General features: G+C 45.5%; 1 protein-coding gene across 5 annotated transcripts in view; it reads right to left on the reverse strand.

The window, feature by feature from the left end:
* Window positions 1-17,117, reverse strand: part of SMCO4 (single-pass membrane protein with coiled-coil domains 4) — a 151,921-nt gene that overhangs the window by 94,155 nt on the left and 40,649 nt on the right. For 3 of the 5 annotated variants that reach the window (XR_010147641.1, XM_001137377.7, XM_016921790.4), the window contains one exon: window positions 13,479-13,551. The exons of 1 other annotated variant lie outside the window; for it this stretch is intronic. Coding sequence is in view for 1 of the 4 variants with exons in the window: in XM_016921790.4 (XP_016777279.3) it covers window positions 13,479-13,551 (73 nt within the window). In the remaining 3 variants the exon portion in view is untranslated. Of the gene's footprint in view, window positions 1-13,478; window positions 13,555-17,117 lie in introns of those variants that run through there. One more of the 5 variants, XM_054662610.2, reaches the window with a different exon arrangement.

Consider the following 17,117-nt stretch of genomic DNA (forward strand, 5'->3'; position numbering starts at 1 on the left):
TAAACCAGCTAGCTGCCATTTATAAATACTTATTTCATTCCCACCACAATCATACAAGATTGGTATTTTTACCCCCATTTAAATGATGAAACTGGGATTCAGTAAAGTATGCTGTTGTCCAACATCAAAGACTGCTGGGAACAAGCACAATCTCAACTCCACTATAAAACCTGCAATAAGTACTCGTTAAGTATTTAATGAATGACCAACTGAATGAGGATTTGAACTCAGATGTGATTCCAAAGCCCACCCATCCTGTGTGACCCCACAGTGCCTCTCAACCACCCTACAAATAAGAACAGCAGCTACTGCTTCCTGAATGCTCAATACCTATCAAGCGACTGCACTAAAGCCCTCCACAAACACGCAAGCCTCACAGCAGCCTTCATCCCCATTTTGCAGACAAGGGAACTGAGGCTTAGAGCAGGCCCCAGGTGGTTAGAAAGTCAATAGTGCAGCTGGGATTCCAATCAAGCTCTTTCTGGCTCAGAAACCGTGTTGCCCCCACCCCAAGCAGCTGCTTCCAGGGAGGCCAGGCTATCCCCTACAAGGCATGTGGACCAATGGGACACAGATCAAGAGTCCAAGCCTGGTTTCCGCTCATCAGCTTTGGAAGCTGAGGACACAGGGAAGGTTGTGAGAGGAACACAAGCCTTCTTGGTGTGTCTCATTTGGCAGCAGGTAAAGTCTGTTGCTTACAATCAGGCTAGCCCTGATGCCTGGAAGGTGCCGCTACACGCCGGCTGGGCAGTCATTCTGGGTTAAAAGATGCACCACATCCTGCTTGAGTTTTCAGTGTGGGCCAGGCTGCTCTGAAGGCCCCCAGGAAAAGTGCAACTCTCTCCACCCACCCCTACACTGCCCAGGGCCAACAGCATGGAGGGAGCCAAGGATGTCACAGGCTGTTGAAGGGGTGCCTGCCGAGAACAGCTTGACCAGACCTGGAGTCCATGCTAAGTCCCTGTACACTAATGCCCATTACATCCCACTGTACAACCCATGTGAGAACAGTAACCAGGCCCAGACATCCAACCACTAGACTATTCTCAATGCTGTTCTCCTTTTCTAAAGTTTCAAAGCTCTCCTGTCTTCAGAAAAAAACAGTTGAAGGCGCTCCCAAAGTGGCTGCATGTTTCTCCCACTTCAAAATCAGGAACACAAATGAATAAACAACACGAGAAGGGTATATATGGAGAAAGCTCCACCATCTCTTCTTGTAGCTGTGTCATTATTACAACATGAGGCATTAGAAGGGCCAAACTGCTCTATGCTTTATGCTATAAGCCCAGGGAAGCTGCCCTGGGTTCAGGGAGACATAAATTCTGCACTTGAGAGCAGCAGCTCTGCAGTTCATCAAGTGTGCTTGCTTCATTTTATGTCCCTGGTATTTAGCCATAATGGGCCTGTGATCACTTCACTCCAGTCTGCGGCAGAGTGGGGGTAGGGGGCAGACAGGCTGACAGGAGAATTGTGCAAGATGGGACTCCGGACACCCGCAAAGCACCTGCTGATAACATAAGCGTCTGCCCCAGGAACATATACATGAACAAACAATGACAGCCACACAGGTGCGAGCTCCACTGCTCCCTGCTGCCGACAGGCCACAGGGGTCAGGAAAGCTCTTGACCTGAAGGCCAGTGGGTGTATGGAGGGGAGGAGGGATCATAGCTACAGACCGATAAAAGATACACACACACACTTCTCATACCAAGGGCAGAAAAAATAAGAAAATGTTATTTGGCAGCAGGGGCAGCAGCATTGACTACTCCCAAATAAAAATCCAGAAACACAAAAGAATCTTTGAGTGGGTTGCCGAATGACAGAGACATGAAAGCTAGCATTCTCAATAAATCAGATAAGTCACATTTTTTTTGGCACACTTGGATTAATAAAGTGCTTTTCTGTGCATTATTCATTTCATCCTCAAAATAACTGTGTTATGTATTATTGTTCTTAGTTAACAAGAAAAAGCAGCACACGGTAAATTAAGTGCATGTCAGGGTTTCAGTCCCATCCTGGCAATTCTAGGGTCTATGATCCTGGGCAAGTAACTTAACCTCTTAAGACCTTCAATTACTATATTGTCAAACAAAGATAAAAGTATCTATCATTCAAATATTTTTTAAGCATACCCTGTATGTCAGGGGACAATGTTGAGGATGCAGCTATGAACAAAACAAGCAAAAATGTTGCCTTCAGGTAATGAAGCTGTCTTCATTCACAGGGAATGTGGAGAGACAGACAACTAACAAATGGATAGAGCATGTGTCAGATGATGCTATGTGCTGCTGGAGGCGCAGAGGCTGTAAATTTAGAGTAACTGATCAGGGAAGGCTTCATGAGAAAGTGACACTGGACCAGAGACTTGAAGGGACCTGTGCAGGGGGAAGATCTTCCAGGCAGGGCAGGACCCGTGCACAGACCCTCAGGCGGGGCATCCCTTGCATGTCTGAGAAGCACGCAGGGGCCAGCAAGTCCGGAGAAAGCAAAGGGAGAGCTGAGGGGTCAGAGAGGGAGCAGCAGAGGGCAAGATGGGGCCACAGAAGGGTGCTGCTTACATTTTAAAAGAACTCTGTGTGGACAACTGACTGCAGCTGTGAAAGGGCTAAGGCAAGGAAATCAGTGAAGATGCTAATGAATTATTCAGGTAAAACTTAATGTTCCAGGATACGGGTAGATGTGGTGCAAAGTGGTCTGATACCGAGTACACTTTGAAGGCAGAGCCACACAATTTACCGAGATTGGAAATGGAGTGTGAAAAAAAGAAAACAGACTGAAGGTCTCAGGCCTGCGCAACTGGAAGAATGGTGTTGCCATTGAGAGAGGTGGGAAGTTGCAAGGGGGTGTGAGGTGGGTGGGGACAGCTGGAGTTTGACAATCTATCAGCCATCCCTAGTAGAGGCATGAAAAGGCAGCTGGAGGCATGGGCCTGCAAAGCAGGGAGAATGGGCTGGAGACAGGACCCTGGGAGCTGTGGGCCCTTAAAGCTGGGAAGTGGAGTGTGTGCAGAGTAGGGGACTAAGCCCTGGAGCAATCCAAAGTCTAGACCTTGGGGGAGTTGAAGAGGAAGCAGGAAAAGACTGAAAAGGGAGTCAAGAAGAAAACCAGGAAGACGATGGTGGCTTGGAAGGCAAATGAAGAAGGTGTCCTGAGGAAGGGGGAGCTGGCCATCTGGACTGGCCACATGCAGGTCCTCTATGACTTGCAGAGCAGTTTCGGTGAAGAGGGGTCAGGGGCAAGGTTGGAGTAAGTCTGAGGGAGGGTGGCAGCAGGCAGACAGAAGGCGGTGAGAGCAACTCTTCTCCAGACTGCAGTAAACAAGAGCACAGGGAAGACTCGGAGGCACTGCCGGCCTGAAATCCTAGTTCTGCCGTTTATCGGCCCTGCAACCTCAGGCAGGTTACTTAATCTTTCTGTGCCTCAGATGTCTCACCTGAAAAATGGGGCTAATAATTGGACCTAGAAAACTGATATACAAGAATAGTGACTGGTACATAGTAGGTATAATATAAGCATTAGCTGTCATCATCATAAGGAATAACGACAAAATAATTATGTATGAAAAATAATTCCTCAAAGAAGAGCATCTGCTTAGGAGGCAGGGAGAGAAGGGAGATGTTGGAAGTCTGAAGAGAGAGAAGCCATGAACAGCTGTCCAGGAGGCGATGACTGAATGGGAGGAGTGGCATGACCTGCCACCAGCTTGGGGCCCACTGCAGTTGGAGGCCACACAGCTTGAAGCAGGAAAGTCAGGATGGCACCAACCGCGCAGGTGTAGGCATAGAAAAAGTAGGAGGTTCAATTTAACCAGGGATGGGGTTTCATCAGGCCAGTAAGACAAAGTAAGAGAAAGACAATGTGAGGATGACATGAGATTACAAAAGAAAAGTCCCTGGCATAGGCCCTGAACCTGAAATCCGACCGTTGTTCAAAGAGCTTAAGTCATGTGTCCAAGGAGCCCCCTCTCTCCACAGCTGTCCCTCACCTGTCCCCCCACACCTCTCCCCCTCCATCCCCAATGCAGAGAGTTCAGGATCAGAAAACAATGCTAGACTCTTAACTCTGTTCTTTCAACTAAGCCACATCCCTCCCTTTCCAGTTGGAGGTATTGTCACATCCCTCACACCAAGTTGTGATAAGGTGACTCTCTTGTTTGTGAGAATACTTCCAGGCTCAGGGCAGTCTAGAGACCAAAGCAGCCCGGGTAAGTGCAGGCTCGTCCTCAAAAGCTCCTTCCCAGAGCCAGCAGCAAAGGAGGCTCCTCCTGCCTTGAGGAAAGGCTGCCTTTTAAGGACAGGCCCTAAGATTGCACGAAATCCTCTAGGTGCTCACAACCAGCTTCTCTCACTGAAGGTGGAGTAAGGAAAAAGGAGGAAGCAGAGCTTTTGAACAGGTCTTGTTATTTAACCCTGGCCAGCCAGGAAATGCTCTTCTTTACAGAGCAATCAGAGTTAAATTAATAGCCATCAGCAACCTGAAACACAGCTACTATGTCTTTAACTAGTTGACCTGAAGCAAATTCAACCATTAAAAGGACAAAGATGATAACTAAATAAACGTGAAGTAACTTGAAATTCCTGTAAGAGGGTCCAAAACAATGGCTTTTGAAATGCTTATGATGTGCAGAAAGAATATAACGGCAGCACATGCAACACAAACTGAAATCAGAGTTTTAGAAAATATGTGTTTATATACTCTGATATTTCATTTCATTAAAAAAATGCTGGTTGAGATCCACAAAAGAGATTTCACAATCAGTCAATGAGTTGAGACCTGTAGCTGAAGTCCACCAGACTAAGCCGACCTACCAGTCAAGGCTGCCTCTCGCAGACTTCATATATTTAATGGTTAAATCGCAATGGTTAAATGGCCCAGGTGAGGTTGTGGAAACACTACCTCCAGAGGTCTGTATATTAAAAGGGCAAATTACAGGTTGAAGAAGTGCTAGATTTAGCTGCGGCTCTAAAAGACAGAACCTAAACCAATGCGTAGAAATTATGGGGAGCCAGACTAAACTGCCTTTGGGGCAGGGAACGCTCTATCTCCCGGAGAAACCAAGCAGGGTCTGAAAGATGAATAGGATGCTGAAGAAGGGACTTCAGAAATCATATCAAAGAGATGGACCCAAGAGTTACTGAAGTCTCTTTCCATTCTGACAGTCTTCGCTACCTTGATGAATAAGTGGTTATAAGAATGAAATGCAAGCAATGTGTGTGAAAATGCTCAAATTACAAGCTCCTCTATATACCGTCATTCCTTAGATGGCAGTTCTTTATCCAAACCTGTAGGTTCCCTTGACTTCATTTGCTATTCAAATAGGTACTTTAAAACAGCAGGTACTAAAAGTAAGCATGGCTAATTCATCACTTCCTTAATGGCAGCTCAACTCCAAGGCAAGGCTGGGGAAGAATTCCTGAGAAAGCATGCAAGCCATCCAATGGTGTGCACTGGGTTTTGTTAAGGCAGTGCTTCTCCTAACTTGCCCATTTGAAATATGCAGAAGTAAGTGAATGCCCATCCCTGGAGGCCATGTTAGGGCATGGCCAGGGTAAGAATAAAATTTCCTTTGGCTCCTCTGTTATCTTAAAACATCAAGTGATCACATGAAACATCTGCCTTGTTGTTTACTTACAATGTGCACACACTGTGATAAAGCCTTCCATGGCTCTCACTGATCCCTGACATCCCCGTGCTGTTGGCTCTACTGCATCACAGGCTCCCACCTTAGAAGTGAGAAATGAGTTTTGAGATTATGTAACTTGCTCAGGACCACTAGGCAAGTAAGTGGTGAGACACAGTCAAACCTAGGCAGTCTGGTTCCACAGCCTGCTCTTAACTACTAAGTGATATTGAATTCTCCTTTAACAAATATCAGTATTGGTTGTAAAATTTTAAAATGTTATTTCTCCCAAATCTTTGGGTTAAATGTGACCCTTGAGGAAGATGACCACACTGACCCTGATCCTTGGCCCCCATGCTGGCATGCTGGTGCACTGGAGCTAGAGAAACACAACTTCGCCAGAACTTGCCAGCCTGTCCCCATGTTTTTATGGCCAGGTGTGGGCTAACAGCCCCTTTTCTCCTAGACACGTAACACAGCCCTCATGTTCTTTTAGGCATGAACTTCATCAACGACCAAGATGCACAAGCACCAGTTGTTTATAACATCTTTAAAATGGAAAATTCACCTCTCAGCTAAATTACAGTAAGTTAATTACAGAGCCTGGCTGATGGCAGACAAACGGAAAGAATGAGGGACTAACTGAATTTATCAAACAGAAACAATAGCACACATCAAAGATTGTGCATCCGGGCCTTCCCCCATAACGAAGCTGGGGACTAGCCCCAGAGACAGGCGAGTAAGCTCCAGCAACCGTTCATTTATCCAGCTAACAGTTGCTGAGCACCAGTGTTGGCGACTAACCATGCACAGATTCATTTACTCACTCACCAATTCATTCTTTCAAACACTTCCTGAGCACCTACCACGTGCCACAAGCTGATTAACTGTTGTGAATATACAAACTGATTGACTGGTCCATCTGATCATTCATTGATTCACCAAACACAAGGCAGACTCGATGTGCTGGGTAATGTCCTGGTGACAGGACAGAATAATGAAAACAAAGTTCCTGGTCTCATGGAATTCACAGTCCAATTGAGGGAGATAAAAAATAAACAAATAAAAGCGTAATATGTCAAGGAACAAAATGCTATGAAGAAAGACAAAAGAGTGTAAGGTGACCGAGTGGGAGACGTGATTTAACCCAGAGAGCATTACAAGGGACTGCCTCTGTGACTGGAGAGCAGAGGCCTGCAGGAAAGGCTGGAGCAAGCCCCAAGGAGACCTCAAAGAAGAGGGTGCCAGGGAAGGGCATGGAGGGCAAAGGCCACAAGGCAGGAGCAGCCTGAAGGTTTTAAGGGGTAGCAAGGGGTCAGGGCGACCAGAGCAGAACGAGTTGATGAACGATGAGCAAGGGGACTAGCCAAGGAGCTGAGACGGCCGGTCCAAAAGGGATTCTGCAAACACACTGTGCACTCTCAATGCTTACCATGTGTGCTTCACTGCAGACCTTTGATTCCTGACAAAATTCAAATATTTTGCAAAAGAAAGGCAGTAAGCTAAGCTGCTATCAAATATTTACATAGTGGTGTGTCAATGTTCTCCAAGGTCTCCTAAGAGTCTATTTTAGGGTAGGAGAAAGGGAATGACCCCATCAGAAAATGAACTTGAGCTGCTGAAGTTGCATTTGTCATTAACAAAGTGATAAATATTTGATCTTTAATTTAAATGTCCTCCTTTTTGCTGAACCTTAAGCTGATTTACCAGTCAATGAGAATGGTTTCGGCAATGGCACAGAACAAGAAGGCTTTTGAGCACTGAAGACAAGGTTTATTGATCTTGCCATTGGTCCAACTGTAGACTGCACAGAAGCCTCCAGGTCAGCAAGAGTCAGACCAGCTCCAGTCTTAGGTCCACTCAGGCCACCGTGGGTCCACTGTTAACTAAGGCAAGCCTGGGCACCAGAACAGAGGAGAGCTCTCCCAGTCATCTTCTACTCCACCTTCTCCACGCTGCCCCCACCTGCTCCTGGTTAATAGCTTACCAAGGGCTGCTCATTCTCCTCTGTGTTGACTCTAGAATCTGTATCACACCCCACCCCCAAATAAAATAGAGGCTGCAGACACTGCACGCATACCCATGCCTGTATGTTCTCCCTGCCATCACCGAGTCCTCAGCATCTCCACCCAGATGCCTCCCTTCCTCCAGCCTCCTGATTCCTCAATTTCCAGGGAATGATTTCACAGAAACCCATGTCTGATCTTAGTCCTCTAACTAGAATGTGTTCATGTGTTCCCCACTGTCAACAAAACAGGGTACAGATAGGACCTGGCTTTCAACATCTCTGTGCTGAGCCCAACCCTGACCTCTGACATCGCATCATGCACGGCTGTTCTGTCTGCACATAGTGGGAGAACAAGCCAAACTCTTGCCCACTTCCAAGCCTCCTTATCTTGGCCTGCTTTACTTACTTGCTGGATGATACAAGACTGTCCCTCTCGCCAATGCTGCCCAAGCCAGAAGTCTGGGGATCTCCTAGACACCACCCCTCTCTGTCATTCTCTACATCAGATTGTTCTCCCTTATCCTAAACATCTCTCAGACATACCCCTGTCTCCTTCCCCACAGCCCTCATCTTTATTGATGAGGAAATTGTGATAGCCTCCTCCACTGTTTCTCTGCCTTCACCTTACTGCTTTCTCAAGCCTTAAGTAATGCAAACACTCCTGAGTCCTTTCGAAACCACTGTCCATGGAGGCAAGGCAAGGGATGCCACCCTTGCTCATCTCACATATTTTCCCCTTAGCAGGAAAAAATAACGTGGTAGTAACATTGAAGAATCACCAGAGAAGCAAATGTGGGAGACAGAGACATCTTTTGCAAAGGGATATAGATGATGCATCTAAATTTCATACCTGTTTTAAAGTCTAGTTATCATAAACTTTGAAGCCAAAACACATTCCTAGCATAAATATGCATCACTTCAGAGTGCAGGGTTAACAACCAACCAAAAAATGTTAACCAAATAACAAGAAAGCCAAGTTAACAGTATAATTAGACCTCTAGATTCCCAGCAACTTTTAGTTGCTGTCACAAATTCAAGACCTCACTGACGTTGCACTGTCAGAGTGCCATTTCCAAACCAGCAGGAATCCAACTGCCTGTGTCCATGCTCAGCAGGCACCTGGAATGCACCACTGCTGAGCATGGCAACCCAGGGGAGTACAATCATCCAGAAACTCCAGCAGGGCACTAACTTAACACCAATCACATGTCAGTCACTTAGCAACATCCAGCCTACAGTCATACCTAAAATGTGCAAGTCTCTGGAATTTTAAGTCTCACACCCATTAGAACTAATAAAAGGACTTGCATATCTGAATCAGATCACTGACTTTCAGGAGAAGTCTTAGTACAGACCATGCCTACAGAATCCCTATTGTAAAAGACAAACCCGGTCCAGTAACTCCCTAGTATTTAATTCTACAGTGGCATTCCACTGCCTTTAGAATAAAATCCAAATCCCTTGCCTAACCTGGTCCCCAAGGAAGGACCTGCATGATCTGGCTCCTGCCGACCTTTTGCACTCAACTCCCACCCCACCGTGCCCTCCACCACAGCAGCGACCCTCCTCAGTGTTCTCTGGCATGCCACACCCTTGCTGACCTCCCAGGCCTTTATCCATGCAACTGTCTGAAATGCCCTTTGCACCCCTATTCTCCCAAGCTTTCCTTCTGCTTGGCAAAAAAGTAACAAGCAGTTGGTACTTGACATCTCTTTCAAGACCCATCTCAAGGGTCACATGACTTTCCACCCCCCAGGGTGAGTGAGGGGCCATCTCTGTGTTCCCAGGACTCTGGGTAATAAACTCTATCACAACGCTCATCACACTATTAAAATCACCTTTGCTGGTATTCCCATTACAAACTTTGCTGTAACTCATCAGGCCACAGTGTACCAAACATCCAGCTGGAGTTTCAATATTACCATTAATTACCTTGGGGAAGGCCTGAGAATGGAGAGTATCATGCCTAAGATGAAATTCAGGTACGTGCTTTTCAGATGTGTGCACGGCAGCACACGCAGGACCTCCGACACACACAGGAGTAAAGCTCAAGACTAAGGAAAACAAATCGGCTTCAAGATAGGAAAAACATATTTAAAAAGGAAAGCTGTATGCTAATATTTAGCTTTCTTTTTCCCTTGTATAATAGAATGCCAGTCTTTTCTTGTACCAACCTAGAACCAAGTTTCATTCAAGAGTTCCTGAGCTAAAATGCTGTTGCACATTTTTATGTCAAAATATGTGGGTGGGGGATGGGGAGGTTGCTTGGGGAGTAGCAAGGAGTATTGCAATTTCAGTTGATTACTTATTGGCTATTAACTTATTAAGGTTACAAATGAAATAGTGGTCCACCTCTGTGTTCTAGGAGTTGTTATTCTGGTGTTTGGAGGAACAAATCACTCCTTGTTCCATTTCCCAGAACACAATATTCATTCTAAGTACACCTTTGAGAGCCTGAGTTATTTTATTGCATTTGGAAAATTGAAGTCACTGCAATCTTCCAAGGAAGTCAAGAGTGAAGGGGAGAATGTCTCACAAGCTACAACAACATGGTGCCAACAATGCTGTGCCTCTGTAGCCAGGCCTGGGGCCCAGACAGTGCAGTCCACTCCATGGGCTGCACTGGGCTTATGTGTTTCATCAAGTGCAGGATGAGGTCACCAACAGGTTTCAAGCAAGGGAATGACATGATTTGACAACAATTTTTAAAGATTGCTCTGGGTCCAAAGTGATGAGAGGAATAGAAGAAAAGGGGAAGCAGGCAGGGCAGTCAGTTAAGAGGCTTTGGCAGTCACCTGGCAAAGGACGATGTTGGCTTGGACTTGGGGGCGGATACAGGAAGGCCATGGATGAATTCAAGATCTACTTTAGGAGAGGCATCATTAGGATTTGGTGATTTGGGGGAAGAAAAAGATGAGTATTAACAAATGAGGTACCAGTTTCCGGCCTGATAAAGTGAGTTAACAACTACGTACCTTAATAAGATGGGGGAAGGGAGGAGGCCTAGAAGGGGACTATGGTAGAAGTAGACCAAGAGTTAAAATCTGGACACAGTAAGCTTGAGGTGCCCATGAGATACCAAGTTTGCTAACTGCCATAAAGGGTGTAAGAATGCTATAGAACACAGAGGAGTCCTGGGGCCAGCCTCAGAGGTGACCCCTGTCCATCCTCTCATGGTGTCGGAGGTCCTGCCACTGTGCCAATTCAAGGTGGGCACAACCACTGAGGAGCACCTGGAACCCCACTCAGCCAGGACACATGAGGGTAGCCTCTATGAGGATCCTCACTAATGCAGATCCAGCTTTGGGGTTAAGAAAACAATAACCTTAACAGTAAAATGGTGCTTGCATCATGCCGCAACTAAAAGTAAAATGTGAAGCCTGTTTCCTTTGATTACAAGCATCATGATAGGCTTGCAGATTTCTCGATACTGATGCTTCAGATTCCCAGTAAAAGGGTGTTGGTATCTGGTCCTGGGCCCCAATGCTGATACTATGGGGAGTAACCTGTTTGGGGGATTCCAGGTTAGAGTTTCCCACAGGAAAATGTTAATCTAAGAGAGTATCAGAGGAAGGTCTCTCAACATAAAAAGACCAGAGATGGTGGCCTGTTTTAGGAAAACAACAATTCACTGAAATCACATCCTGCTTTTAATAGCCCCCCTTCTAGAATAGAAGCTGGTTTTTTATTATGATGGTTCTATTTTCCCATTTCCCCATCAAAGGACAAATCAAAATGTCACCTGACAATCCACTCTTTCATTAAAAGTTGAGCAATTTTTTAAAAATCACAGTTAACTAAACAATTCCACATGGCAATAAAGCACTGTGCTCTGCTGCCTTGACTGATAGAAACCATTTGCAATGATTTAAAAGAGAAGGAAGCGAAAGAACATCATCAGACACAGCTGAATTAAGCTGATCAAACCTGTTAGTGTCTTCCAGTTTACTCAGAGTAAGACAATGCAGCATTCATGTAAGCTAATTAAATTTCTTGTATTTAAATTAGCCTTAACAAAAACAAAACTTTCAAGACTGACTGGAAGGTCTCAGGAGGAACATATCTGCTTTTTCAAGAAAGCTGTCTGGCTGAGGGTGGAGGGAGCACCAGGGTCAGACTCTCAACAGAAGGTCAAGACTCCCCTCCCTCAAAGGAACACTGAGGGTAGGGAAGAGAGGGAAGAGACGGTTCTGTGACACTGTTAGTTTGCCATGGCTTCCAAAGGGGGGTACCAAGATCAGATGGTTGGGGGGAACTGAACCCCATTCACATCAGTTCATGATGTTATGCAAGACATTGAACTTCTGAGCTTATTTCCCAACTTTGAAAATGAGAAGTTACCACTTGCCTCTGCCTGCTTCCCAGGACTGGTGGGAGAAGAAAATCTGCCGACGTGTGTCAAAGCACCTTGCAAAAGAGAAAGCACTCTACAAATGTGAGAGACAGTTGCTGGTTACTGTTAGGCAGAAAGGGCTGAGTCAAGTCTTCCAAGATGATGGTGACCAATTAAACTGATTTTCTTTTTTTTGAGAACTGTCAGTTGATTATTTATTTTGTATAAAAGTTACATTGAAAGAAGAGGTTGAAAAGTCAAGTATACTAGATTTGCACACACTTGCGAAGTCTCACAGGATTCAACCACTTGGATAATTTCTTAATTGATAACAGGATATACATATTAAAAGCCTCACACTGAAGCCCAATACACATGTCAAACCCAGACAACAATGCACAGATGAATATGCAAAACAATCTCTGGAAATTTGTATCTCTGGCTTTGTCCCTCTGGCTATGATGCATAAACTCATAAAATTAATAAGAAACTTTTCTGGGATCTTTAGCAGTTACAGTAAACAGTTTGAGAAAAGGAACCTGCTGACTTGTTCATTTAAAGGACAAAGGTTGGGGGCAGGGAGGTGGGTTAAGACACAAAGTCACTGAGTGAAGCAGTCGAGAGCATGGCACAGATGGAGAAGGTGATCCACCTGTGCAGCAGATAGGAGGGGCTACAACCACAGCGAGACCTAAAGCCCCCCACATGCAACCCCCACTCACACCCGCCACAAGCGGAGAGGGGGGCTGGGGAGCTGTGCTCCAGTGACCACTGGCATCCAGCTTTGCCTGTCACCTCCCTCCCCACTTCTGGATTCCTGCTCTTAACATGGGCCCAAAATCAAATGTGAAAAAAAAGTATCAGATACAAAAGCTTTGCTATTAGCTTCATTTCACCAATAGCCAAAGGACACCTGGAGAAGATCAGGAATTTCGGATGAATGCTCAAAGATCATAATGTATTTAAGAATGATTTCCAGTACAGGCCCAGTAAGGGAGGCGTGGTGGGGGTACAATGTGGGTCCACACAGGAGCAGGCCTCTTGTGGAGAGGCTCCTTCATGAGTCATTCGAGAAACATTTATGGAATACCGACTGTGTCCCAGGCACAATTCAGATGCACCCTTAAGCAGCTTACTGGGGAAAACACAAAAACAGGCAATGAGAATAAAGCGTGGAAGTAAGTACTATGATGGGGGGTGTGTCACAGACCTCTACCCGACTGGCCAAGAGAGGAAGGGTGAGACCATCAGGGGAAGGGCAAACGAGAACACAAACATCACAGGAAGGAGAAAGTGTCGTGGGGGTTCAACAGCAGGAGAAATCACCCGCAGCCTGGAGGAGATCCTCCACAAAGGACAAAGGTGGCATTTGATAAAGATCTTGAGGGATGAAGAGGAACTTGGCCAGGCAGAGAGAAGGGGTAAAATATTACACACAAAACTAGGCATATGAGAGAAATGACTGGGACAGTAACCTCTCCCCAGACAATGAGTTTCCCTTATAAGAGAATGTTTACCTTTTCTTCAACTTCAAGAATCGTTGATTAATTTCAGCAAACTGATTTCCAGTACAGGTGACTTGAGTTATTCCTGTTGAGAAATTAGAAGAAAGGGTATAATAGCTGCTGGGGAGGTATCCCTCCACAGACTCCTTTTTTGGAACCCCCTCAGCCCATGCTGAGAGGGCAGTCACACGGTTCCCCTCTCCCAACTGGCTTAGGGATAGACACTTGTCACCGCCCTGCTCCAGAAGGGCAGACAGACAGATACACTGGCACATGTGTGCATGTGCGTGATGGACAGGACCAAGCAGCCCCTGCGTGGAGTTAGAGGGGCCTTCCCACTCCTGTGCCCAGCAGGCAGTCAAGCTTTGCTTCCTGTATTCCTGGGATTTCTACAACAAACTCGCTGCTAACTTAAGCCGCCATGAGACCACGGCTGTTCCCTGCAATCAAAAATCACTGATTTAAAAATGAAGGATACAGGTTTGGGATTAGAAAAAGAAACAAACGTGGAAGGTGAAGGAACAGAGGCTTTTAAACCAAAGCCTTGGGAAAAATAAAAGATGAGAAAGTGACCCAGGCATCCGAACTACCGTCCCATAACATCAGAGGGGAAAGGAAGAGAGATGTGTGATAGCCACAAAGGACAGCCAACAAATTAACTCAAAACCTCAGTGGCATTAAATATTAAGTTGGAAGCCCAGATACTGGGGGAAAGGAGCTTTTAGTATGGGTATTACCCATAAAGCAAAATAAATAAGAGTTCCCTTGAAAGTAAAAAGGTGGGAGACTCCAAAAAGTGTCCATAACAAGCAAGACATAATTGAGTAATGGTACAATGCCTATCATTACTAAAATACGTAAAGATAAATCTTGGTTTACCGTGCTTTTTGTTTTGTTTCAAACAAACATTTCATTTCAAGGTATGGTGGGTCAGCAATCAGTGCTGAGTTCAGCTGGGCTTTTTCTTCTGGTCTTGCCTGGCTTATGTATGTGGCTATAGGCATCTGGTTGCTCCACTGGGCCAGATGGTCTCAGATGACTTTGTTCATGTTAGTGGTTGGTACTGGCTGCTGTGCTGCCTTTATATTCTCTTGCAGTAAATGTAAACAGTTGTTGTTTTTTTATTCCCAAAGAGCTTCACAGATGTATGCCCGACCTCTATCCTCGCCATATTTTTCCATTAGTTCCTGAGTTGGGCAATCACAAACTTACCTACTGTGGGGATTTAAGAACCTAATGTCTTGTAGCCTCTTCTACTAGGGAGCACTGATTTTGGTGAAGTCCAGAGATTAAGGTATGTAAAAGGGAGGGATGGGACGCAGAACTGGAAAGGGGAAGGGAGTTGGTTATTCAGGAGTCACGAATGCCAAGTAAAGGAGTTTGGACTTTATCAAAGCAGCATGTAGTCTAGTCCCCATTCTCTAAGAGATAATTGCCATTCTGAAAATATGGAAAGTTAAAATTGGGCTCCAGAGGAAAAATATGACCTGAGTTAGAGGGTCTATAAAGACTGAAGCAGCCAGCTGGAAATTAAGTCATCAGCAAGCCGTGACCTCTACCCTTGACAGGGTTCTTTGCCTGCTGCTGTTGGCTCAGTAGCTGCAGCAAAGGCTCTACCAGTTTGCCCTAGTTTCTAGGCCTTCTGAGCAGCTTGTCGCCCCAGGGGCTCACTGGAGCATCAGCTTTCACTGAACAGGGTACAGAACAGCGACAGGGACACCAGCTGGCCTCCGAAGGGCAACTCTGCTATCTGCTCTCCCCAGATCTGGCCCTGTCTAAATATTCCAAGTAGCAGAGGCACCTGCTGCTCGTCCCAGACCCATAGCACTTCCTCTCACTAGGCCTCAGTTTCTTCATTCATAAAATGATAGAGACTAGATCAGTGGTACTCAACAGGAGTTCTGCAAACCAGTGCCAACTCTGCTGCTGGGTCATGACCAGATAAATACAGAAATTGGGAGTAAGCGCTCAGAAGCTTTTCTAGCAATATGAGAAAGAGAGAGCCAAGCACATAAACAGCAGAAGTGTCTTGGACAGGGCACAGACTAGTATATGAGTTTCCTGAGGCTGCCATAATTATCACTGGATGGCTTAAAACAAGAAATGTATTAGTTCTGAAGGTCAGAAGTCTGAAATAAAGAAACAGGCAATGCCATGCTCCCTCTAGAAGCCGTAGGGGAGAACTCGTTTGTCGCCGCTTCCAGCTTCTGGTGGCTTGGCATTCCCTGGCTTGTGGCCACATCATTCCGACCTCTGCCTCCATCTTGACATATGCCCTCTCCTCTTGGCACACTGCCTTCTCTTCTGTGTCAAATCTCCCTCTGCTTCTCTAAGAATATCTGTGATGGCACTTAGGGCCTACCAAATAATCCAGGATGATCTCATCTCAAGATCCTTACTTAGTCACATCTGCAAACCCCCTTTTTCCAATTAAGGTAACATTTATAGATTCCAGGGATGTTCTAATCTAAGCACATCTTTGGGGCCACCATTTAGCCAACTACGGCGGGTTTGGGTATTGTTGAATTTGTGCGTGACCTGCTGCACATGGTGTATACTGTACCTTTCCACTGGGGAAACACAGCCACCCTGTTTCTAAATAGCCTGAACAGCAATGGGCCAGATGACGTCAAATGTAGCAGGTTCCCTTGAGCACACACACTTGGAACCCCTGCTATGCCTCTCTATAGCCCAGAGGCCTGGGCTGCACAGGACCAGACTGCAATGGGCACCACCAAGAAAGGAGAGCAGGCTAGCAGGTGACCCAGGGGGCAAAGTACAGATGCAAACTGTTCCCTTAGCCTTTCCCACGGCTGATCTCCCAGATAATCTGGCAGGCAATGCAGGAGCTACCCCTTCCCCACCCCATACTCCTGTCCCTCACATGGCCTTAGTTGTAAAGTGATTACATTAATCTGTTTTCTGTTCAAATGTACCTCCCTCATCCCATCAAATGCTCAGTTTTAAATGTTCACATTTGAGAACAGAAGCAAAACTATGCTATTGAAGTCCCTGTAAACCTAGCATTACCCTGCTACTAACAACCTTTCCCCCAACAGCCCTCCCCCTACCCTCAAAAACACCCAGCAAGTTTCCAGGCTTCATAACAGAATGGAGAAGGCACTGGGGTGACTTCACAAAGCAAGGATTTCATTTTGTGTTAGAGGTTTTCTTGCATGGTCAGAATACTCCTCACTGAATGAAACACAAAATGTAGGGTCCCTATGCTGTACATTTCAGGCTTAAAGGGCAGACTATGTCAAAGGACCTCAGAGTATTGAAAATGGTAACATGCGATAACAGGTATGGCCATGGTAAAACAGGTACTCTCATCATTCAACTTTCTGGAAAGCAATTAAACAAATTCTCATTAAGTAGCTTAAAACTATACACACCCTTTGACATTGTAATTCCATTTCCAGAACTCTACACTAAGGAATAAAGTGGAACAAAACTTAATGCTACATGGCAACATCATACCTGAGATAAAAAATGAAAAAGAAACTTATCCAACAAAAGGACAGAATTAGACAAATTATGGTAGATTCATTTAAAAACTCTTATGCAGCCATTAAAAATGACATCTAACAAAGAATTGTTAATAAAAATTACAAATACAATACTAACAGCTACTCCTTACATAGGCCAGCC

This window comes from Pan troglodytes, chromosome 9 (genome assembly GCF_028858775.2).
Source record: "Pan troglodytes isolate AG18354 chromosome 9, NHGRI_mPanTro3-v2.0_pri, whole genome shotgun sequence".
Classification (NCBI taxonomy): Eukaryota; Metazoa; Chordata; class Mammalia; order Primates; family Hominidae; genus Pan; species Pan troglodytes.